Source organism: Neovison vison, chromosome 6 (genome assembly GCF_020171115.1).
Source record: "Neovison vison isolate M4711 chromosome 6, ASM_NN_V1, whole genome shotgun sequence".
Classification (NCBI taxonomy): domain Eukaryota; kingdom Metazoa; phylum Chordata; class Mammalia; order Carnivora; family Mustelidae; genus Neogale; species Neogale vison.
In genome coordinates, this window is record NC_058096.1 from 112,046,155 (window position 1) to 112,071,590 (window position 25,436).

Here is a 25,436-nt window from a genome sequence, read left to right on the forward strand (position 1 = left end):
CATACTAAAAACTGAGATATTCCTGAGAAAACTTAAAAGTTCCTAATTAGAGATATATACCATGTTCATGGATTAAAATACATAATGCTGCGGGGCGCCTGGGTGGCTCAGTGGGTTAAGCCGCTGCCTTTGGCTTGGGTCATGATCTCAGGGTCCTGGGATCGAGTCCCGCATCGGGCTCTCTGCTCAGCCAGGAACCTGCTTCCCCCCTCTCTCTGCCTGCCTCTGTCTACCTGTGATCTCTGTCTGTCAAATAGGTAAAATAATTTAAAAAAAAATACATAATGCTGCTAGTATATCAGTTCTTTTCAAAATGACCTATATAGTCAAAACAATTTTTTCCAAAATTCTATCAGGCATTTTTGTAGTATGATTACTTGTGAATTTTAAATAGAATTTCAGAGGACCTAAAATAAGCCAAAACAATTTTGGAAGAGAACAAAATTGGAGAATGCAGGTTCTCTGACTTTGAGACTTCCCATAAAGTTAGTATAATCCATACAGTGTGACAACTGGTATATGAATCGACATACAGGTCAACAGAAAAGGACAGTGTCCAGATAAAGATGTGAACACATGTGGTCAATTAATTTCCAAAAAAATATTTAAACCAATTGAACACAGGGAAAAGATTGAGATAAACTTTTCAACAAGTCTTGCTGGAACAATTAGATAGCTGTTAAAAAGAAGAGGAAGACAAGGAGGAGGAGAATTGACTGAACATAGATATAAGACTAAATGCAAGAGCTAAGACTCTAAATTTTATACACATAAATATATAAATCCTTCTGACATTGGGTTAGACAAAGATTTCTTCGGACACAGGAAGCATACACCTTAAAGGGCAAAATACTGATAATTCCTCAGAATTAACTGTTTTGGAAAAGTACAAAAATGGGTAAAAAAAAAAAACAAGTTGCAGATTGGGAGAAAATATATTTTTAAAATGTGTATCTGATAAAAAAAACTTGTATTTAGAATATAAAAAGAATAATTTCAACTCAAATTAAGAACACAAGCAACCCAATTAAAAAATAGAGATTTAAAAAGTTTAAAAGATTTGAATAAACCCATCCAGAAAGAATAGTATAGAAGTATATGAAATAATATAAATGAATATAAATATATTCATATTTAATGTATTTGATTATAAATATATTAATGTTTATTTGTATGAAATATAAATATACTTATATTTTTAATTTTTATTATGTAAAATATAATTGATGAATATGAAATAAGTATATGAAAAGGTACTCCACATCATTAAACATCAGGAAAATGCTAATTTAAACCACAGTGAGAACCATTACATGCTTGCTAGGATGACATTAAAACTGACAATAGCAGGTCTGACAAGGCTGTGAACACACATTGCTGGTGGCAGTGTAAAGTGGTGTAACTCTTTGTAAAAAGGCTTGGCAGTCACTCATAAAGTTAAGCATATGTTTACTGAGCAATCACACTTCGAGGTCCCTATCTGGAAAAATGAAAACAGGTGTCCTCACTCAGATTTATATATGAACGTCCGTGAGAGTCTTATTCACAGTAAATGCAGACTGGAAATAACTAATGCATCGATAAATGATGGAATTCTACTAAATCATAAATGGAATATAATACATGCAAAACCATGGAGAGAGATTTTGGAAGTCCCAGAGAGAGAGAGATTAAAAGGAGCCAGATATATTCCGCTTTTCACCCTGTGCCAACTCAAATTACCAGAGTATTCTAAAATCTCAGCTTAAGGGGCACCTGGGTGGCTCAGTGGGTTAGTTTCTGCCTTTGGCTCAGGTCATGATCTCAGGGTCCTGGGATCGAGCCCCACATTGGGCTCTCTGCTCAGCGGGGAGCCTGCTTCCTCCTCTCTCTGTGCATGCCTTTCTGCCTACTTGTGATCTCTGTCAAATAAATAAAAAGTCTGAAATAAATAAATTAATTAATAAATAAAATCTCAGCTTAAATCAAATTGCCATTCTTTTGTGATCCTGCAGAAGATTGGAAACTTGGTAGAGATAGTAGTGGCCAGTTGGTAGAGGATAAGGGACACCTCAATTTAGTGCTGGAAAAATAATCAAACATCAGCACAGAACGCACTTGTGACCAGTGAGGGAAATGAAGTAGGAGAAGCTGGGCTTTGTAAAGAACCAAGCGCACCTGGCCATGTGGGTCCCTCTAGTTACTGAGCAGCAGGCCTGGTAGTCTCACCAGAAGCAATAATCAAAATGGATCTTGGCCCTGGTCAGATACTTTGATTCAGTCAATATGAAACTTTCATCCTTAAAATTGGAAAATGTGGTCTATAGTACCAGACGCAGTCCTAGCCCAGGGGGTTATCTGAATTGTCTGGGCTTGGTGAGGAGAACAGAGGAAGAGTGTGAGTCATTCCAGACCGGGAATGGCACGACTGAATCGTGGGTGATGCATGTATGGTGTGTTGGAGGAGTAAGAGGTTCGCATGGGTAGAATATGCAGTGGGAAGGGAGTGTGTTGGGAGGGTGAGGGGAGGGAAGGAGAGAGAGATGGGGTCAGACCACAAAGGGCCTTAACAAACCATGGGAAATATCAGGGCCTCGTGCACGACTTACCCTGAACTGTAATCAAGAGTACTGACAGACGGCTGGTACTAGACTCCAAGGTTGGTTTCCTCCCAGTCTGGGATTTTTTCAGTTCTAGCATGTGCTGTTGCTCTCTGCAATTAAATAAGCAAACATTATTACATTGAGAATTAAATAAAGAGGAATTGTTGATGGTGAGTCAACTACTTACGAGCTTGTTTTAATGTTAGAGAAGATTGAATACCTTTGAATTTGCTTCAGAGTATAGCCATGCTGTTTAGAATAGAGAAAGGTAAAAGTACACACATTTGTACTGCTGAGCCAAGAGAGATCAAGACAAGGGACTCTTGTTACAGGGCTGGGGTTAGGACTCTCCTAGACTGGTTGCTAACCAGCTCTTCTCTGTGACCTCAGGCAAGTCCTCTGTAGGCTTCGGCTTTCTTATCTATAAAATGGGGATAATAATGCTGATTCATTATCTGTTATCTGCAATTCTGAGATCCAAAGAACCCTGAAAACCAAAAGTTGATTTGGTTTGGTTTGGATTTCATGAAGTTTGTGACAGCCTCATTTGGTAGTGAAATCTGGCCTGCACTTTGAAGCTCTATAGTCATTTCCTAGTTAGTATGAATAGTCATGAATTCTGACAAAACATTAACATTTGATTATGGGGTGTTGACCTAAATCCTGCTGGAAGTGTTTATAATATATGCTATATGAGCTCTCCTCCAAGTTATAAAGTCAAAATTATTCTGGATTCTAAAATATCTGGCTCCAAGGGTTTCAGATAAGAAACTTTATCCCTGGGGCACTTGGGTGGCTCAGTGGGTTAAAGCCTCTGCCTTCGGCTCAGGTCATGATCTCAGGGTCCTGGGATTGAGCTCCGCATTGGGCTCTCTGCTCAGCAGGGAGCCTGCTTCCCTTACTTTCTCTCTGCCTGCCTCTCTGCCTACTTGAATTCTCCATCAAATAAATAAAAATCTTAAAAAAAAAAGAGAGAGACTTTATCCCTGTAATACCTTCACCATGGGGTTGTGTGAAGATTCTATTTCTGACGGCAGAACTCAGGAAAAGGTAAAATCATTATTATTTATTTAGACTCAGAAATGAGATTCCCCTCTCCCATCCCTCAGAATGAGAGAGGGTACCAACTGATGAAACCTATGTTGGTTTTTAGTGCTTTTACATTTTAGTCTGTCCAGTTTGATTGATAGTATATCAATTATTGAAAAAAGATGTGTGTGTGTGTGTGTGTGTTTTCTTTGAACTGCCTTACTCTGAACACTTCTCCTGCTCCTCCTCCTCCGCCTCCTCCTCCTTCTTCTTCTTTAATCTTTACCTACTTGGGTAGGGGTCTTATTTGTCTTCAGGTGACAAACTTATTTTTCAGTCATTTTTCCTGAGGTGAATCTTATGGAAACTCATGCTTGGGTTATATATCTCCAAACTAAAACACAAACGGCTATGCTTATGTTCTGAGCATTCTCAGTAAAAGTGAGTTCTTAACATGTCCTAAAGCAGTGTCTTTGTTTGTAAAGTCATTGGTTAAAAACACAGCACAAAAGTACTGTTCCAGTTTTCATTCAGTATTTCCTGAGTAGAGTTTTATTTTTGTGGTCGATTTTTGGCATGCTCCCTGTTTCCTCAAGCGATAGAAAACCCGTTTGTTGTGTCTAATCCTTGACCTGTGGGCATGGTTATGCAACATACTTCTTGCATTAGGAAAATTTTAACTGAAAATTTCATAGACTAAAATGTTTGGGATGAAAGATTAAATATTTCAAAAGGAAGAAATAAAGCAATCGTTTTCAAATGCGCTTTTTAGTCAGACATTTGTCTTTAGTCAGAGTTGGGTTGAAACATATCATTAATAAATCTTTTTGCCACTCTGGCTCCTGGTCCCCAGTGTCTTTCCCCTGGAGCACTGTGGCTGCCAATTTAGGATTGCAGCCTGTGTGTGTATGCGTGTATGCGTGTGTGCGTGTGTGTGTCTGTGCGCACACACGCATGTACCTTTGTTTGGGTAAGTGTTACTCGGGGCCCCACTCTTGGCTGGCAGTGCTGGTGTCTGGTGGTTTCACTGCAGCAACACAATGAGGAATGCAGGGATTGGGTATTGGCTTAAGGGAACAGGGATGCTAAGGTTTAATAGAATGTAAGGATTAGAATGGAGACTTTCTACATTGGTTCAGAGATGGGGAGGGGAAGAAACACAGGAAAGGAACTTTTTCTTCTATTTGGTTCTAGGTTGCATGCTTTCTCCCCTGATTTTGCCTGTTCTACAACCACCCACCCAACCAACCAAAGAATCACTGAATTTCCTCTCCCTCAGAAGGAAGTGTGGGGAATAAAAATTTCAGTCACTTATGAGTGAAGAGATCTGTATCTTGATGGATTTTGCCATGATGATTTGTATCATTACAATAGGGTAGTCCTGTTTGTGAGCATATAGGAGCAAATGGCCCCTTTCAGCTTTCTCCTTGTCTCAGGCTATGGCCTGAGAATATAAGGGCAACAGTTTGGGAAAACTTTTGCTTTGCAGTTTTCTAGTTGGTTGCCCTTGGGTAAAATCTCTTTACTCTCTGCTAGATCTAGATTCCATCTTCATTCCCACCCCCCCATAAATCCTATTTTCTTTGAGTCTCTCTAAAGTATTATAAGGGCAGGGTAAATATTATCATCTGTTTAATATTACTCAAAATATGAAAACATTGTGTTTTTTTTTTCTACTTAGTTTCTGGATTTCTGTAAAGCTGTTTGGGGTAGGAATTATTTAAACCCCTCTGAGGCTCAATTTCTTCATCCTAATGAGAGGATACTGGAAAATAATGACATAAATGTGTTTTGATAAATGTGAAGTCTTTTATCGACAGGATGTCATTTAAGGGGGGGGAAATGGTTAATTTGATTAGTGACTCTTATTCCTTCTGGTAAGATTGCTAGCTGTCATCGTCGGCTATGTAGTAGCCGGTCGTAGACATGCATCTGTAGATAGTGAACCTAGTTTCCTTGTTCTGCGTTGGAAAGTAACACTATCTCCTGTTGGTTCTTTCCTCCCACCACCAACGGCCCTTCTCTAAGCAGTATTCCACTGAACTGAAGAAACTGTACTGCCAAATTGCAAAGACATGTCCCATCCAGATCAAGGTGATGACCCCACCTCCACAGGGCGCTGTCATCCGTGCCATGCCTGTCTACAAGAAAGCTGAGCATGTCACCGAGGTGGTGAAACGGTGCCCCAACCACGAGCTGAGCCGTGAATTCAATGAGGGTAAGAATTGGGACTTGGGGCTGCTCGGCTAAACTCCTAAAAAACAGAGATCCTGTGGAGAGTTTACCTTGGGGTCCATCTACCTGGTTCTAAACTCTGCAATCTGAGGACAGCTCAGTCTACCTCTTCGTCTAACAGTCTGAGAATAATGATAACCACATTGATGGCTCCATAACAATTGGACTATTCATAATTTAATGTTGGTAATTACTAGGTGACCTGAACTTGCCTCTTCACTCCCTGCTGTTTCCTTCTTTTTTTCTCTTTTCTTTTTTTTAAATGAGAGGGTGGAGGAGGGACAACCTGACCTCTGACCCGTTCAGCCCAGATGAGGGTAACCTTCAACTTTAGTGCCTTTCCTAGAATGGGTGTCTAGGCCATACCAGCCAAGAGCTGGGAGGAGCATAAAAGGTGAGAAACATGAGAAAAACAGAAGAGGAAAGTGGGAAAAAAAGAAAAAGGTATGAAGATAAGTAATGGACAATGGGAGCAAATAAAAGATATAGGATATAAGCTTGGATGGGGAACAGCTAAATCATGGACCGGGAGTCAGGATGCAGGCATTTTGGGGGCCTCCTTTAAGCTCAGTGCCCCTGGATAAGTCACGCCCCATGTTCTAAGCCTCAGCTACAACAACAGCTTTACAATAAGGTCACTATTTCCAAGGGTTCTCTTACATTGGACATTCTAAGGTTCTATGAAAGAAAGTTAAGTAAGGAGCAGTGGAAAGTAGAAATGAGGGACAAGAGAACACATAAGTATTCATCAAAAGAGGGATCTGGGTGCAGGAGGCTTAGAAGGTAGGATACTTTATATAGAAAATATATTTTAAAAAAGAAATATTGGTAGGTAGCTAGTGTGATGTAGGAATAAATGGTAGAGAATAATGGTAGAATAAAGGGAGTGGATAGAAATTTCAACAGAGAAAGTAAAAATCCTCCCACCATAACACAACTACTTTTTACGCATTAATTTCCAGTCCTTGTCTACACAGCCACATTTTCAATACTTTTCCATCTTGATTTTCACTTAACAATATGTCTTAAAGATGATTCCTTATAGCTAGGCTCCATTTTAGGTTTCCACAACTGCCCTTGATCCATCAAGAGGATATAACTGTATTTTGTTTTGTTTTGATTTTTCACTGTTTGACGTAGCACCTGTTTTTAGTTGTTGCCAAATAAATGATTCTGCAGAGAGCATTTTCATACTTAACTTTTGACTTTTGTAGAATAACAATTTTTATACAATGATAATATGTACCCAAAGATTAAGAACACCTTTATGGCTCCCACTTCCAATTCTCAGATCAGCTTCTTTCTTTTGGAGCTCTGTCAAGTGTCCCAATTTTGTGCAATCTGGCCTATGCTCTTTCAAAAGCATGCTTCCGTTTTCTGATCCTTCAACCTGGAGTTTTTTCAGCACCAGAAAACCAGTAAGCTTCTCAGCTTTATAACCAAAGCAGGTGTAAAATCAAAGGTTCCTGCCTGGCTCAGTCAGTTCAGCATGTGACTCTTGATGTCAGGGTCATGAGTTCAAGCCCCACATTGAGTGTAGATCTTTAAGAAAAAAAAAAAAAAGCAGGTGTAAATATGGAGACTTTATGGCAGAGAAAAGAACAGGCAATGATACATCTATTACATCTTGTTAGTATTTTTGCTAGTCAGTTTTGGAAATCTATTCTCAAGCTGGGTTTTGGAGTTTTAGGGTTTTTTGTTTTTTTGTTTTTGTTTTTTGTCTTTTATGAACTAGTTCCTTTTACTTCTCTTTCCCATGGGAGATAGCAGAATCCCTTCTATGGATCAGAGCAGAGACATAGTCATAGAATTCCTGGAAAGCTTGAATTTTTAACCTTCAGCACAAGAAACAAAGGGACTATTCCCTTAAATATAGATGAGCATTCCAGGCCTTTCTGCTGTTACAGAGTCACACCTTCATTCATTAGATCCCTGCAATGAGTCCTCTTGGTTCCTTCAAGAATGTATGTTTCCTCTATTGAATAAACCGTTTCTTCAGCCACCAATATTTTGCCCATGCAGCTTCATTTTCCTTCTCTCTTTCCCTTTCTTTCTTTGAATACAAAGAACTATTTTGTCTTTCTTTGTTCTGCAGGACAGATTGCCCCTCCCAGTCATTTGATTCGAGTAGAAGGAAACAGCCATGCACAGTATGTAGAAGACCCCATCACAGGAAGACAGAGTGTGTTGGTACCTTATGAGCCACCGCAGGTAAAAAGACAAGGACTGGGCTGACTTGGGAGAACATGTTTTGATAATAAAGGGTGTTTTGAGGGTCTCTTTCTGCATCAGTGTTTGTCATGAAATACAATCCTTTTGGTATTTCTCCTCTCCCTCTTTACCACACTGCTTCTCATTCCCCTTCAGAACTCCTACATTTGTACTAGGTTAACTTGATGAAATTGCTCTGTACCCACATTCCCATCTTAAAAGCCTGTGATAATTGAACTTGCAATTGGGTAAATACCGGACCTTTTCTCATCTAGAGAATCTAACTGGCAATTGAACTGGTAGTAGATGTGGACTGGATGCCGATTTATTTCCAGTGGCCTACAAATGGGAGACTCCGAGGGGGGGGGGGTCTCTTAGCTCAAGTTTGGACGAACAGGTGGCAGATTAGGAAAGCAGACTGGGTCTGTGTTAAGAACACTGGAGTAGTGAAACCAGTCTCGTGGTTTGCCCGTTTGCTGTATGGGCAGTTCCCTTGTGGCTCTGCCTCCCTAAACTTCAGTTGCCTTGCTCATAAATGACCACTTTGGAATAGCTGATTTAATCCAGAGAACATTTTAGCTCCAGAGTGTTATTTATGGAACTCTACATTTAAATCTGTGTTTTCCTATTTTATTCACATGGGGGAAATATCCCTGGATGTTGCTGCTATTTTGGATAATTTTTTCATTTCTCCCCCTATTTGAATTAGGTGATAGGGATTAGCTTGCAAATGAATAAGATCAGTAGGATCAAAAAGTTCTATGATTTTGGGTCCCTTGTGTGGCTCAGTTGGTTAAGAGACCAACTCCTGATTTCTGCTCAGGTCATGATCTCATGGTCCTGAGATGGAGCCCTGTGTCAGGCTCTGCGTTGAGCCGGGACCCTGCTTCTCTCTCTCTCCCTCTTCCTGTGCCCTTCCCGCATTCTCTCTCTCTCTCTCCCCCCTTCTCTCTCTCTCTAAAATAAATAAATACATCTACTTTTAAAAAAGTATTATGTTTTAGAGGCACCTGGGTGGCTCAGTGGTTTAAGCCTCTGCCTTCAGCTCGGGTCATGATCTCAGGGTCCTGGGATCAAGCCCCACATCGGGCTCTCTGCTCAGCGGGGAGCCTGCTTCCCCCTCTCTCTCTGCCTGCCTCTCTGCCTACTTGTGATCTCTCTCTGTCTATCAAATAAATAAATAAAAATCTTTTTAAAAAAAGTATTATGTTTTAAAGTCTTTTTCACCTAATTTAGTGTCCGGTGTTGCAAACATTAAGCTTCCCAAGAGACAAGTCAAAGAGAAATCTACAATGGGTTTTAGAGCTTGTCTTTCTAGAGAAAAATGTATCACCTCATTCAGAAGTGAATTAGTTAACTAGAGAGAAGTGAGAAGGAAGAACATCAGTTCAAACCATTGCTAACCCAGAGTCTTTTTCGTCCTGCTTTCAGGTTGGCACTGAATTCACGACAGTCCTGTACAATTTCATGTGTAACAGCAGTTGTGTTGGAGGGATGAACCGCCGTCCAATTTTAATCATTGTTACTCTGGAAACCAGAGAGTAAGTGGCATATGCAGAATTGTCATTCTGCAAAACACCGTGGGCAGAGGGCAACGTGAAATTGTGTTTGCTCTATCATTACCTTCCCATGTACAGCAAAGAGCTACCCTTGATTTGTTTCCTTTGTGCTTTAAATCCTGGCTGCAAACACCGACATAAAAGATCTAAGAAGGTGGAGACAGAACAGGGTGCATTAAGGTGGAGGGAAGAAAAGAACTGGGAAGGCATGCAAGTCACTTCATACCTGAATTCCTGACATTTGACTGCAATCGTTTCTGATTAGACAGTGTTTGTTTTCATGCGGCTCCCAAGGCAGTTAACAGTTTCCTTGAGTAAGTCTGGGCTGCCTCAGGGGGTTTTATCCAGAAACATCCACTGGCTTAACTCAACTTTCCTTCAAAATCTGTAGCTAAATACAGCTGTTCAGTTAATGGCTTGGAGGTTCTTTGCAGAACAAATGGAATGTTATTTACTAATATTGTTTGTGACATGTAAGCCCTTTTGTGTTCTGCCAAGTGCTTCTGGGTCCATCCTCAAAGCAGCCATGAGGGAGCCGGTGGTGATGGTGGGTGGGTGATGGCTGGCACTGCATATAGAAATGAGAGAACACCAGGGATTTTTACAGTTCTTTTCGATGTCACCCTTTCTCTCCCTCCTCTCTGATTTGTAGTGGGCAAGTCCTGGGCCGACGCTGCTTTGAGGCCCGGATCTGTGCTTGCCCAGGGAGAGACCGGAAGGCGGATGAAGACAGCATCAGGAAGCAGCAGGTGTCGGACAGCGCAAAGAACGGTGACGGTACGAAGCGCCGTAAGTAGCTGTAGTAGCCAAACGGGGTAGGGCGAAATCGACTCCAGATGTGGGGGCCGGGAGCAGTAGTGGGAAGCTGCATAGGAAGACCTCAGGCCTTCAGGCGCAAGTATGACTTGAGGTCCCGCAGCCAGTGCGAGCGGCTGTCCCGAGAATGGAGGGACTCCCAGATGTGCCTGACAGCTTGGCATAAGCAAACCATCCGGGTGGGGATTTCTTCGTCCAGCGGTCCTCCCACTGTGACTTCCAGACCAGTAGCATCAGCATTATCTTGCCACTGGGTAGAAATGCAAATTCTTAGTTCCCAGACCTGCTGAATCAAAAACTAAGCGTGTGCGCCCCCGATTCCAGTTTATCTTTCTGTAATTGCGCGGAAGGGCTGAACATAGCGTTTGTCTACCGTATGAATTCTTGGAAACAATGAGATTTACAAATATATTTCATGAAGCACCGTCTGGGGACTATGTAGATCTGGGTTTCATGGAGTTTTGACACGTATCACCATCTTGGGGCCTCAGGTTCTTCATTAATAATGAGACTAATGATTTAGGGCTATTGTTTCCAAACTCACTTTGTTAAGCAGTGATTTTTTTTTTTTTTTGAAATATTGCAAAGAAGATCCCTACGGTGCATATAGATTAAAGTAGAATGGTGCTATTTGAAGGGGACAGGAGTCAGGGGTGGTCTGTGACTCTCAACTGTCTCTTGCCCATGTGGTACAGGGGCCTAGACCTCCAGGTAACAAAGTGTGAAAACCACTGACCCACATGTGCATCTAACTTGTGAGAAGAAGTTGATTCTAGAAGGCACCTCACATAAGCCTGTTATCATTACAAGTATTTTAAAGTATACCATGCTGTGACTTATTTCATGAAAACACATTTTAATCTTACTACTGGTTAGTATCCAGAAGAAATAGAAATTGTATTGCATTTTACAGAACAACAAAATGTTATAAGAGCTACTCATCATCAACTTCTCACTGTTCCTTATGATTTCCCTTCCTGTTAGACTCCTTTTCTCCCTGATTATTCCTCAAAAAAGTGTATATGTATGATTTATTGTACACATACACAAACATACAATACTTAACTATGTATATAATTTTATATCCACCCTAATTTTCCTCTTGAGTCTTTCTAGTGGCATCATTTATATATGCTTCCCTAAGTACCTCAGTTACCTACAAATTAATAACTTTGAGTAAGAATAGATCATCCAAACTTTGGCAGAAGAATCCTCTCTATATCCTGGATCCTGGCTGTCGTACCTCATGTTAGAAACCTAAAGGGTTTATGAGCTGCCTCCACACACTTTACCGGAGGGAACACCAAGGGCCTGGAAGTTGGACGGGCTGTCTGAAGTTATGTGATGTATACATTGTCACAGGAGGGCTGAACCCACAAGCTGAACACATGGGCAAGACAGCTTCTACAACACCCCTTCCTTTACCTCCTTGGAAGATAAATGATCTGAAACATAAAACACCAAACCCATTTATCTTCCTCCCTCGAACAGCTGTTCACATTCATAGGCGCCTGAGACTCGAGGACCCCTGCAGCACCACGTAGGCCAAAGGCTCTCTCTCAGCTTCCCAGCATGTCCTTCTCCTGCTTACTTCCCCCCCCCCCATACCTCATCATTGTTAGGCATACACTCAATGTAAATGCAGTGGTTACCAAGGAAATGGAGTCTTAGGATGGGAAACTCTAATCTCACAGGTTTGCTGAGGCTACTGTTTGTGTAATAAATGTACTAGTGCTTCAGAAATGTTCCCACGATGAAACTTGCATTTTCCCTCTACCAGCTTTTCGTCAGAACACACATGGCATCCAGATGACATCCATTAAGAAACGGAGGTCCCCAGATGATGAGCTGTTATATTTACCAGTGAGTCTCCCTTGAGTCTTCATGATTACTTTATTTTTACCTTCTCTGTGTTATCTGATTATCTGTGACAACGAGAAAGGGACGATTGTGACTAGGGAGATAAGACAAGAAAAAAACATTGTTTGAAAAATCAGGAAATGATCCCTCCCCTCCCCTATTTTGGAATCTGTCAGTAGTGCAGGCCCTCTACTTAAAACTTACCCAGTCAAAGCACCTCCTCTAATATATATATTTTTTTACCCAAATATTTACAGCTAAGTTGCCATTCATTGTTTAAGAATGATAAAGTTACCCTAGACAATGTGGCCATACCATCCCGTGGCCAAGACTGAGATTGTGTCAGAAGGAGCTCACAGATTCGAGAGTAAAACAATTACAGACTTGACTGCAATTTCTTTTAGGAAGTGCTCTATAGAAAGCCAAGCCAGACAGGATCCTCAGTTATATGTGAATGGCCAGAAGACTCAGCCCAGTTGTGGTATAAGAGCATTGTTCATTCCTACGAGGACGTAAGTCCTCTCAAAGTCACTAGGGGGTCTCTTTCTAGACTATGGCTGTAGTCTGTGGGATGCTTAGCACCTTAGGTTTTGGCCATCCAGAGCAGTGGCAAAGTCTTGGTAACCAGCATAACCCTAGACACCATCTTAGCGTACCTGAGACCCAAGCATGCAGGGCCAGGAGATTGACAGGGAGCTGCCTCCCCTGTATTGAAGCTAAACCAACTGGACAGGTTTGGGTGTGCCACACCTGCTCCCCTGCCTTCTCTGGGCCCTGACCTTCGGGGCAACAGACTGCTTGCTCGTAAAACAATGAGACAGTGAGTTGGCCAAGATTCTCAGTGTCTATTTTCTCAGGCTACATATGTAAATGGACTTGTGAACTTTAAGTTCAACATTATCCTGATAGATCAAATATTCCAAAAGAACTAATGTGTTTTCAGCTGCTGAGATAGGAACCAGGTTGTACTAAGGAAGGCGGTACCTTGTCATCAGTCACATCTCATGTTTAGTGAAGATTTTGCCAAACTGGAATGTGTGAATTAGGGGGGGGATGGGACCTTTTAATTTAACATGCATTTAGTTGATATCTGTTGGATGGCAAATATGCCTGAGCATTTGGAGTAGAATAGAATTTTTACCTTCCAAGGATTTGCCTTCTAGCAAGGAGACAGAACATAATGAAAGAAATCCTTCTGCAGAGCTGGACTTGATGACGTGGGAGCATATAGAAAGGGCAGAACATTCACCCAGGTCAGGGAAAGCTTTGCAGAGGTGACCACAGAGCTGGGATAAATAGGAGCTAACATGACATACGGTAGAGAAACCTTTCCATTTCTGAATTCTGACAAATCCTGCCTCTTAGGGAGGGGACTGGGAAAATGCCTAGGAAACGGAACTGAAATAGGCACCCACTCATGGGACCCCACAAGTGCTCACGTGCCCTGCTTGTCTCACTCCAGTCCTGGTCCTGTTCATGCTTCGAAAAAATTTTAAGAGACTCTCTTAAATACAGAAGTGTGTTTTGCCTCAGCTGAGAATGTCAGTCTTTCCAGAGATTGTCAATAACGGTTAATTCTCATTACTTTTAGTAGTTGTTTCTTATAAAATCACTGCAGATGCTGTTCTAACAAATACTGAATCATGGGGAAGTTCAGGGTAAAGTTCCTGTGAGTCTCAGATCACAATATTTCCTGTGACCAGTCAATACATACCCTTGTTTGATGTGTGTTTCTGTTTAAAGACACCTTATTTCACGTATACTATTGACTCATTTACACTGAACTCATGACCAACAGCACTACAATTCATGCCTAAATGAAGCTTATCAAACACGTGTTCTCCATAAGGCATGCTGTAGCTTTCTGGCACCTGGAATCCTAGACAGCACTTCAACATTAACCTTGGGGGAGCAGGTTTACCAAAAAAAACAAACAAAAAAACAAAACAAAACAAAACAAAGCAAAACAAAAAAAACCCCACAAAACCCAAAAAACAAAATAACAGTAAAAACACACATGCACAAATGTGGAAAATGTGAATAGACCGTGGAAAGGACACTTGTTGTGACATGAAAGCTGGAACAAGCCAGCATGCCCTTATTCACCAGAGCTGGGCACATGCCTGAACGGCTACGATGTGTCCCCCGTGTGAGTCCGTGAAAGGCCACAGAGTGTCTTGAGTCTTGGTTTCTGTGTTACAAATGAATGTTAGCAAGCAGGCGAATTTGGCAATACTGAGTCCACAGATAAGGAGGACTGACAGTACTGCTGACTATTCTAGAGTTCTTCATTGTTCCTTTCTCTCTCCTTACTCTCTGCACGCAGGTGAGGGGCCGCGAGACCTATGAAATGCTGCTGAAGATCAAGGAGTCGCTGGAACTCATGCAGTATCTGCCTCAGCACACGATCGAGACCTACAGGCAGCAGCAGCAGCAGCAACACCAGCATCTACTTCAGAAACAGTGAGTGTGTCAATGTGTCCTTTCAGGAGGTGTGAGTAAGAGTGACTGTTCTTTCTTGTCAGAAATGGGGTGATGGGTGGGTGACGTAGAAGACGAGTCGTGAGACAGCAGAACACCACAGGTGACTCCTTTGGAGTTTCAACGACCTTCTGGGTTTCTTTGCATAGCTTGGAGAAGGTTCCACCTAGCTTCTGAAACTGAAGCTAAAACGTTTCAGGTGAATTACAAAGAGACTGACGCTAACACAGTTTGTTCCCTCTACCCCACATCCATACACATCTATCCATAGAAGAATTTTGAGCATATGCTCTCCTCTAGTTGTGACGTGTATTTTTAACAACATGTGTATTTAACAACATATAACCTTCCCTCATCCCAGTGGATTGTCCTGTACCTTGCCTGGGAGGCACACAATCCACTTTTGGGAAAACCATTGTAGACTGGGGATAGCACATAGGTTTAATTGGAAGTGACTCCTTGGAGTTCTCCATTCAGGATTCTGAGACCTAGCGCATGCTCATGGGGAGACTATCTGGATGCCAAATGGCAAAGTAGCATCTTCTTGTCTTAGCATCTCTGTTCCATGTTGTCTTCCAGCAATATGTTTTTACATAAATTGGACCAGATTTTGCAACCATATTATCTCTGTGCAATGTATATGTTATATGTTTATATGTTAATTTTTACCTCGACTCTTAGATCCTTGATGATATGAACTGTTTTATGATTAATCAGAACAGAATAGCTCTTATGGGAGAAAGGAAAGTTGTCAAATCAAGACTCTGTTGAGTCTTAACCCTTCTATGCTTAAGAATGATCATTCATTGGCTTAAGGGTCTATACTGGAAATATTGGCAGAGTCTCTATAGATAATGTAAAATGTATACATTTTGGACCCATTTAAGTAATTTGGACATTCAACTCTACTCTTCAGACAAAAAGAAACGAAGCCAAAATCATCTTGCCTTTTACAGTAGAAATGTAAATGAACACTAAGTAATGGTTATTTTCTGATACGTTAATAGCTGCTATAGAGAGATAGCTATGCAAAGTACAAGAAAGAGGGCTCCTCATCCTCTTTTTAATCAGCATAAATGCAGCCGAGGAATTGGACTGCATCTGTGAAACTCTGGAGGCATCCTCTGAGCACCTGCCGGCTCTAGGGTACTGGGTAGGCAGCTGAGGGGTGGAAAAGAAGTTTGCTCTCCCTTAAAGGACTTCAGGCTCATTGAGCATTTAAGACCTCATTTGCCTGGAAGGGATCTCACCATTTACTTTGAGCATGAAAGTTTTGCAAATCATAATTATAAGGTTTTACAGTAAGGCTGAGTGGGAAGTTTAATCAGAAGGTTTCTTGGGGACACAAAGTATTCCAAAGGAGAATGAGAACGCAGGGTTGCAGACAGAGTTCCCAATGCAAATCCTATATATTCTTTAGGATATCAGAAGGAAATATATGTTAATGTATTCAAGTGTAAACCTGATTTAGTTCTTTGTAAAATCTTGCAGCAGGGATCAAAGAAACAGACCAGTAATATCATTTACAGACCAAGAGAGGCTAAGTGCCTCTCTCTTAAGAGGGAAATATGCATGTGATGGTATTAAGAAACACTCCCCAAATGCCTCTAGTTCACTCTGGAAATGTCTGGCTCAGCCAAAATGACCTCAGAAGGATTACATAGCCACATATCATGCTGAACTAGTTACTCTGTGATAGTCTTCCCTGTCTTTTTTCCAACTAACAGGAGAAGTACTGTCAGACCAAATTGATACTTATTAAATGATGTGGCTTAGAAAATCTGACCATTTAGCACAGGGGTTGGCAAAATGTTTTTTCTGTGAAACACCAGTAGTAAACATCTTTGATTTTCGGGTCCATATGTTCTCTTGTAACTTGCTACCTAGTTCTGCCTCTTGGCACAAAAGCAACCACAGTGTATAAATGAATGAGAGTGGCTGGTGCTTTTTATGGACACTGCAACTTTAATTCCATATCATTTTCGTATCATGAAAGAATTCTTCTTTTGAATTTTCACACTTTTAAAAACATCAATGCCGTTCTTAGCCTGTGGGACAGGTTTAGCTCATTCACTGTAGTCTGCCAGTTTTTGTTCTAGGTAGATGGGTGGATCTTCATTCACAGCCTCTGAAGGCTTTGATTTATTTTCAAAGATTTATTTATTTATTGGAGAGAGGAGAGGGAGGGGTAGAAGGAGAGGGGGAGGGAAACTTAATCAGACATAGGGCTTAATCTCAAGACCTTGAGATCCTGACTACCTCAACTGAAACCAAGAGTCAGGCACTTAACCGACTGTGTCATCCAGGCACCCCATGGCTTAGCTTTTTTTCTTTTTCTTTTTTTTTTTTTTTAAATAGGAATATTTGGAAGCTAATATGTGTATCCTAAAATAGAGAGGCATGGAGATGTTTTAGGAAAGCACACAGTGATTCATAAAATGGTATTTCAATATCTAACAAAACAACAGCCTTTAACAGAGATCTCTTTTTTTCTGAGAAAGTTAGGCATGTCCATCCAGACACCGAGTATGGTTAAAGATGAAATCGTATCACCGCCTAAGACTGCTATGGTTGAGTTGATTCATGTAACAAACTTTTACTGGAGACCTGTTATGGGTGAATTCCTAACCAGACCACATTTTGAATCTTAAGAAAACTCTGGAAATTCGTTCCCTGCTTAAATTAATAGGACAATTTGAAACAATTCTTCTAGATCACACAATAAAATGAATGGTTTCATGTCATAGTTTTTGAGATTTTTAAGCAGGAAGATCCACTGTAGTCATCGGGGACGTGGGCAATTTGTGTTTGTTGACATGAGATACATAACCCTGTGTTCGCAGGGGATGAGTTATCCAGGGCTCAGTCTGAGTGGCTGACACTGCTCTGAAGGGCAATTATTTTGTAAAGCAGTCTATTTCATCAAAGAAGAAAATGCATATTAAAATTGTTATTTTAAAAAGCCTGAGAGATATTAGAAGTATATTGTCCCTTTTTTGCGAGTGTAGCCACAGATAAATAGTGAGGGAACAGAGCCTCATGGGTCCCTGGAGTATCCATTTAAAAGCAACATTGCATGTTTTCAAGTTGTTACCTCCCAGTATACAAGAGCTAACTTCAGTGTGATGACTTGTGCATAGAAATGTGACAGACTGCAAAAGGAAATCTTTGCAAAATACAGACATTTGTTCTGATTTTGCCTTTGTTACATTTATATGGGACTTCAAAGTGTGATAGATGTCTATATAAATTCTCCAGTTGCTATGTTCTTCCTGAGTTTTATTCTCCCTCCCCCCCCCCCGACTCTCTTATTTTCATGCAAATCTCGAAGAAAGAGCATGAATGACTAAACAAAGAAAAATAGAAATCTGATTCCCTGACAATCATTTGAAAATAATAAATCAGGTTGGAAAATGCCTATAATAGCCCGTGATTTCCTTTCCAAAAATATAGACCAATTTTATGCTGGTAAGGGATCAATTTTGTGTTTCTCTTTTTAGTAGCAGAAAAATTAGTGGGAAGGAAATATACAGTTTCTACTAAGCAGCAATAAAATATTTTCAGTTGAATTACTTCTTTTAGTTTCTCACTGTGTGTTTTCTCTCTGCTTGCTTTTCATTTATGCATCATTTTCCTTTTTCAAAAATCCCTTCAGTTACCTTCATGATCATAGGCTTTATGGAGGTTAAATTTTACACTGAATTCTAATGAATCAAATTGTTACAGCTATGACTAGGCTTTATACCATTTACAAAGAAATTTGATTTTAGTTGATTTGTTCACATGGGAATAAACATCTGAAGTTATGTTTATGGAAGCCAGAATCTAATGGGAGACAAACTGGACCCATTCTTGACACTAGACTGCTTACCTTCACTTTTTCAAGGGAAAGTAACTCTTAAGACAGCTTTGGAGAAGCTGCTTGAAACATTTAGAATAATCTTTTGATGTGTGCATTTTGGACCAATAGTATTGCTTTTTCATTTTTTCCTATAGTTTATCCTCCTTTTTGGCTTCCACTCTGATCTCAGGCCAACATCATTTTGTGAAAATTCTACTTAGCCGAACTCTTGTTTTCCCCTGGAAAATTATTTTTTAGTTTCTACCTATGGATTTATTTTAATCATAATACAAATATGTGACATCCCGAGGAGCCCTTAGGGTTTCATTCTCCTTGAGATATCCTGATGATTGTAGATAATCAGTCATGGAGGTCAGAGAGGGAGCATAGTGGGATCTTCAAGGTCATAGTTTTAATCTCATATCACAGCTGGGGAAGCTGAGGCCCAGTGAACTACACCTTTGATTTCATGGCCAGTTTATAATAACACGAAGATGAGAATCAGATTTAGAAGACACAGCTCTTTGCAATGTTTCTTCAACTGGGGAAGCTGAGGCCCAGTGAACTACACCTTTGATTTCATGGCCAGTTTATAATAACACGAAGATGAGAATCAGATTTAGAAGACACAGCTCTTTGCAATGTTTCTTCAACTTCATTTAGTTAAGAAAGTTATAACAATAATACTAAAGCAAGCGTCTTTGCCCACTTTTAGGTCTCTGCATCATTTGGCATTTATCCTTGTGGTTTCAATATGAAGTTTTACCTCTTTAAGCTCATTGGGCTATAACTTTCTTCAAGAATATTGATAATTTTTCCTCAGGTTGCACATCTGCGGGGGAAGCAAGCAGTATTTTCAGCATTATCAGTGGAGGAAAGAGCAGAATACATACATCTCTACCTCATCGTTAGGTGTGGTTTAGATCGTATTTCTAGGTTTGATTTAGAAATCCTTCACATGTCCAGGGTATGTGTTTGAAATTGCCAGTCCCGTAGGTAAAAACAGGTGGATCTTGACAGTTTCACTTGGTTCAACCTTACAGGTCGAGGACTGCACACTTTTTGCAGTTTACACAGTGCTACTTTCCGAATTTCACAGCTACGTTACAAAGTTGTCAGAGCAGAGATTTATTAGCTATGATTTAGTAATGAGGAAAAAAACAGAGTAATTAAATTCAGATAGATTAAGTCACTTTTCTAAGTTCTCACGTCTCCTTGCACCAGTAATCTCAGTTCTAGGTCTCAAAGTTTGAACCCCTGTGGTCCATACACTCTTACCATAACAAAAACATGATTTTTGCATGTTGTCTCACTGAGCCCTTGCTCCAAGAGTAGCCCCAAAGTGTACTGTCCAAACAAGAAGTCAAAACTATAGCTCTTTACCCAAGAATAGATTGCTTCCCTGCTAATTTATATGCTGGCACATTCTTCAAGATGATCTCGATTCTTGCTGGTGAGGTTGGTTTCCTGAATTCCAGCCCTAAGCAAGTAAAAATGGCTTTGTTGCTTTGCAAGGAGTAACCGAATGTGACTCAAAAGCCATCTGGGAAAGAATTCCCCAACAGTTCACGGGGTTGCACAATCTTCAGCAAAATGAGAAGGTTTGTTCCTGGCATCCTTGTGGCATAATTGATTTCTTAATTATCTAAAAGTTGCTTTCATGAGTTTGATATGTGTGTTTGTAGGCCAAGTTTGTGACTGAAAGGATTAAGATATTTATCCATCTCAATCTGGGTGCCTACAAAATGCTCATTAATAGTTCTTCACAAATGCATGACGGTGCAGCCCCCAGACTGATAAGATCATATTTCTTCATGCTTCGTAGGTAGTCCAGACAGGAGCCATAATGAGGTATCATAATTGGGCCGATGACATTTTACCAAAGATTAAAATGAGTTCTTGTCTCTGCATTCTCCTTTTTTTAATTTGTCCAGTCTGGTGTGCCAAGCAGTGTACTAAGCACCATGACGTACCCTGACACAGTAGTCCTCAAATGAATCACTTGTGGAACTTGTTAAAAATATGTATACCTGGGCCCCAACCTGGCCTTTGAGGAATCTGGAAACTTTTATTTTTATTTTTATTTTTGTTTTAAGTTACACAGGTGATTCTGATAGTGCTGATTAACTACCACAGCTTTCTCTCATTTCTGCCTAAAAATCTTGAGAAGTCCTCTCTGAGAAATTTTAGAGGAGGATGGTGAGGAAAGAGTAGAAATAGCTTCCCAGGCATTCTGTCCTGTCTCACTGTGATCCTGAAGGTAGGGGGTGTTTCTGTGTTCAGTTGATGTGAATTTATGAAGTCTGAAGCCTTCACCTCTTCTTTTTCTCTGGTTCCTCTCTGCAGTCTCCTTTCAGCCTGCTTCAGGAATGAGCTTGTGGAGCCCCGGAGAGAAACCCCGAGACAGTCTGACGTCTTCTTTAGACATTCCAGCCCTCCAAACCGATCAGTGTACCCATAGAGCCCCATATCTGTATTTGGAGCGTGTGTTTCTTGTGTTCCCGTGAACATGTGTGCACACGCATGCGTGTGTGTGCATGTGCGTGTGTGTTTGTGTGTGTCCAGCCCTTGTAAGCAGGACTTGAAGACGCTTTGGCTCAGAGACCTAACTGCTCAAAGGCACACAGCCACTAGTAAGAAAATCTTCTGAAGGGACTCAAAACTTAAAGAAAGGATGTTTCCTGCAGATTCTGCATCTTTAGATCTAGCACTGGGCAGTCAGGAACCCCCACGTTTGTCTGTGAGCTTTTGTGTTGTTCTTAGAAGGGAGGGGATCAGATTGGAAAGAGGGGCATTAAGATGTTTATTGGAACCCTTTTCTGTTACCCTCTGTTGTGTTTTTGAAACTCTTAAAGAAACTTTTGAGCAGGTCTCAAATGTAAGATGTCTTTTTAAGAAAAGGAGAAAAAAGTTGTTCTTGTCTGTGCATAAGAAAATTGTAGGCGACTGAGAGCCTCAGTCAGGCCTTTTTAATGCTGGTCATGCAATAATATTGCAAATAATAACACACTAAGGTGTCACGTGTACTGCTGGACAGAGAGGTTATAATTATTACAAGTAGCCAATGGGGGGGGTTCTTTTCTTCTTTTTGAGAATTTGCATTATCAGTCTCCTCTCCTCATATGTAGATAAAAAGTTCATGAACACTGTCAGATCCGACTAGAGTCACCTTGTTGGTATCTGATATGATAGTCCTCCTTGCCCACAGAAATCCTTGAGCCCCATATCCAAAGCTGTTGTCTACACCCCAAGGCAAACAAACTTAATTATGTCATTTTAATAGGAGGGTAAAACCACTCCAGTAATATTGTTCTGGGCAGTTCTAGATCAAAATGGAGTTCAAAGTCTTCTCCACAAGATCTCTGACTAATTTGTTTATTGAAGCCCCTATCTCTCAGCCCCACCACAGAACTGGCCATATGGCTAACTGTTTACACCCTTTTGTTCAGGACACTTACGTTTTATTTAAGTGATGTCCACACAAACACATGTTCAAATCAACACTCCTGGTCTGAAACTTAAAAAGATAGAAAGGGTGGCTGACTTTCTTTTTCTCTCTTTCTTTTCTTTTTTTCTCAAAGAGTTTAGAGAATCTATTTCTTTCCATTTTAAAAACGTATTTTAAAATGATGGTATGAAGACTTTACAAATCTTCCCCCACGTCTCCCCACACCAGATCACCAGCCCTTTATTCTGTGTTATCACAGCAATGATTTCTTGTTTTTGAGGCTGTTGCTTTATGGATGTGTGATTTTAATTTTCAATAAACTTTTGCATCTTGGTTCATCTTGCGGTTTTTCTTTTCTGTCTCTCTTCTTTTTTTTTTTATTTCCTTAAATAACGATATTTTCATTTGCGTTTGTGAAGTACTATGTGGAAGTCTAAAGAACAAGAATACTGAACAGTCACACTGGTTCTGTCTCCATTTCTGTCAGTATTTGGTGTTTTTACTGTATTGAGATCATCAGTCCTAGAAATACATTTCAATGCCTACACCAACTTGAAATATATTTTGGCTCTGTGGGTGTTTCATTTCATCATAAGGAATCAGGCATATAGTATCATTTGCCTACTTCTCTGAATAAGACTCAAGCTACATCTTCAGTTGCCAAACTTAAATAAAACCCAAGTTTATTAAATAATTTGTCTTCTGTGACATAGGCCTTGGCAAATATTCATCCAGGAATATATAATGGAAACTGTTGCCCAATTTTCTTAATTATACCAAGTTTCTATCTTTGAGTAATTGTTTTTAAAATCTTCAGAAATGATTGTTTCTGCATAAAAATAATGAATAGAATAGCTTGAAAAATGCTTAAGAAAAAAACATTTTTATGTTTGACATAAAAACATGTTAATGAAATCAGATGAGCTCATTACATTAGCAAGGTGTTTTCAATTAATCTACTAACTCACTAAATTATTTTTAGAAAGTTTTTTTTTAAAGATTTTATTTGTTTATTTGTCAGAGAGAGCACCAGCAGGCTTAGTGGCAGGCAGAGGCCAAGGGAGAAGCAGGCTCTCTGCTGAGCAAGGAGCCCAACGTGGGACTCAATCCCAGAATCCTTGGAAAGTGACCAGAGCCAAAGGCAGAGGCTTAACCAATTGAGCTGCCCAGATAGCCCTAATCTAGTAACTTTCTAATGCCCTTGTAAGGGGTTCACAAATCCCTGAAAAGGTTAATGAGTATGCTTCATTTTTTGACATTTGCATTTCTTTCACAAGTTTTTTTTTTTTAAACCCCATCCTTATGTAAGTTTTTTATGTGTTTAGAGTGACTTATATAAATTAATATCTTTGAACTAATGGAAAATATTCTGCAGTTACAGTTGTTTTGTACTTAGAGGCAAGATTACCCAGCTAGAGAGTAAGGTTACAGGTAGGACAGTAGTGGGCAAACTTTCAAGGAAGAACACCTGCATTTCTGATGTTACATGGCTTCCCTCTTTTTGACCTTCTTTATATAGGGGATATTTTGCTTTATCTGCAATATCTCTTCCCCCTTTCAGATTCTGCACTACAGAAACTGTTTGCTGAAATAGATTTACCCTGAGAGATCACCACATTCTGCTAGAAAGTTACGCTTTAACCAGCAATGAAAGATTTAAGGAAAAAAAAAAAAAAAAAAAAGGAATCCTTTGTTGGGATTGTAGGTATCACCAGGAAGATGGAGACGATGACTTTGAATTTATGTCTTTTCAAGAATTTGGATTCTCTGCCACATAGTCACTAGGCTTGGATTCAAGAAAACTGTTTTTTAATCCTGGATAATTTAAAGGTCGCTTACAGCTCTAAGATACTGAATTTTATTCACAGAAACCTGAGTCATTAAAGTTAAGAACTGGGACTTGACTTTTTCAGGATTTCTCCTCAGAACTAGAAATACATGAAATATGCACATCTATAGCTCTGTTATGTTGGATTCCTAGAAAAATCTGGTACTCATCTAGAGAAAACTGCCTGAACTTACACCTGGTTGTTTTTCTGAGGATAGCTATGTTCTCACTTTTTTCAGTTTTGAGGGTGTATATTTGTGTATATGGCGGGGGTGGGGGGGGATAAGAAACCAATAGTGTCACAGATCCTGTTATCCTTAAATATTTTCTCCTCTTCAGAGTCCCCAGTAATCTTTGGGATTATCCATTCAAGGACTATTACATTATATGTGTAAAGGAAAAAAACAAAACAAAACAAAACAAAAAACCCCTTGTTCTTCAGGACCTTTAAATGGTCTACAGTTTTATTCCTCTTGCTCCCCTTTCCACCGTACATAGAGCTTATCAGAACGTTCTCTATATTTCAGACATTGCATACTTAATTATAAACAGACTGCCCTGACCTTGTCCTTTGTGGCTTTAACTCTCTTTTCCATATTAAAGGAGAAGCATTCAGAATTCTTTACTTTTTTGCACTCTCTTATCCCCATTCATCCACTCAACCTAATTCCTGGATTTGTTCAAGTAAGAATAGTTGCTACTTTCTCCTGTTAATTTTTAAACTGATATCTCTCATCCCCATGATAGAACACTGGAGTAGTAAAACATTTGGTCCAGGGGGCGCCTGGGTGGCTCAGTGGGTTAAGCCTCTGTCTTCGGCTCAGGTCATGATCTCAGGGTCTGGGGATCGAGCCCCACATTGGGCTCTCCACTCAACGGAACCCTGCTGCCCCCTTTCTCTCCGCCTGACTCTCTGCCTACTTCTGATTTCTCTCTGTCAAATAAATAAATAAAGTCTTAAAAAAAAAAAAAATTTGGTCCTGGAGCGTAAGAGTAAAAAGAACCTATGTTTCTTGAGCACCTATAAGTCAAGGACAATGTCCAGGGTTCTTATGTAATCTAATTTAATCTTTTTTTTTTTTTAAAGGAATGTAGGATATATATATTTTTATTTTTTGTTATTTTAAGAAATCTATTATTTTTAAAATTGAAGTATAGTTCACATGCAATATTATATTAGTTTTAGGTGTACAGCATAGTGATTTGACGTTTTTATAACAATACAGGATGCTTACCATGATAAGTGTAGTTCACCATCTGTCACCACATAAAGTTATGACTATGTTATTGACTATATTTTCTGGGCTGTACTTTACATCTCTGTGATATTTAGTTTATAACTGAAGTTGATACCTTTTAATCTTCACCTACTTAGCTCATCCCTTCAACCTTCCTCCCCTCTGGAAGCCACCAGTTTGTTCTCTGTATTTATGATTCTATTTTTGCTTTGTTTTATTTGTTCATTAATTTTACTTTTAGGTTCCACATATAAGTAAAATCGTGCAATATTCATTTTTTCTATCTGACTTATTTCACTCTAGATCCA

At 39.9% G+C, this 25,436-nt stretch overlaps 1 protein-coding gene across 10 annotated transcripts in view; it reads left to right on the forward strand.

Annotated features, from left to right (window-relative positions):
- TP63 (tumor protein p63) overlaps positions 1 to 25,436 on the forward strand; it is a 138,267-nt gene that overhangs the window by 102,212 nt on the left and 10,619 nt on the right. For 5 of the 10 annotated variants that reach the window (XM_044251992.1, XM_044251994.1, XM_044251988.1 and 2 more), the window contains 6 exons: positions 5,643 to 5,829; positions 7,942 to 8,057; positions 9,489 to 9,598; positions 10,269 to 10,405; positions 12,213 to 12,295; positions 14,619 to 14,755. In XM_044251992.1, the coding sequence (XP_044107927.1) occupies positions 5,643 to 5,829; positions 7,942 to 8,057; positions 9,489 to 9,598; positions 10,269 to 10,405; positions 12,213 to 12,295; positions 14,619 to 14,755 (770 nt within the window). Of the gene's footprint in view, positions 1 to 5,642; positions 5,830 to 7,941; positions 8,058 to 9,488; positions 9,599 to 10,268; positions 10,406 to 12,212; positions 12,296 to 14,618; positions 14,756 to 20,960; positions 22,401 to 25,436 lie in introns of those variants that run through there. The other 5 variants (XM_044251993.1, XM_044251987.1, XM_044251990.1 and 2 more) reach the window with 2 other exon arrangements.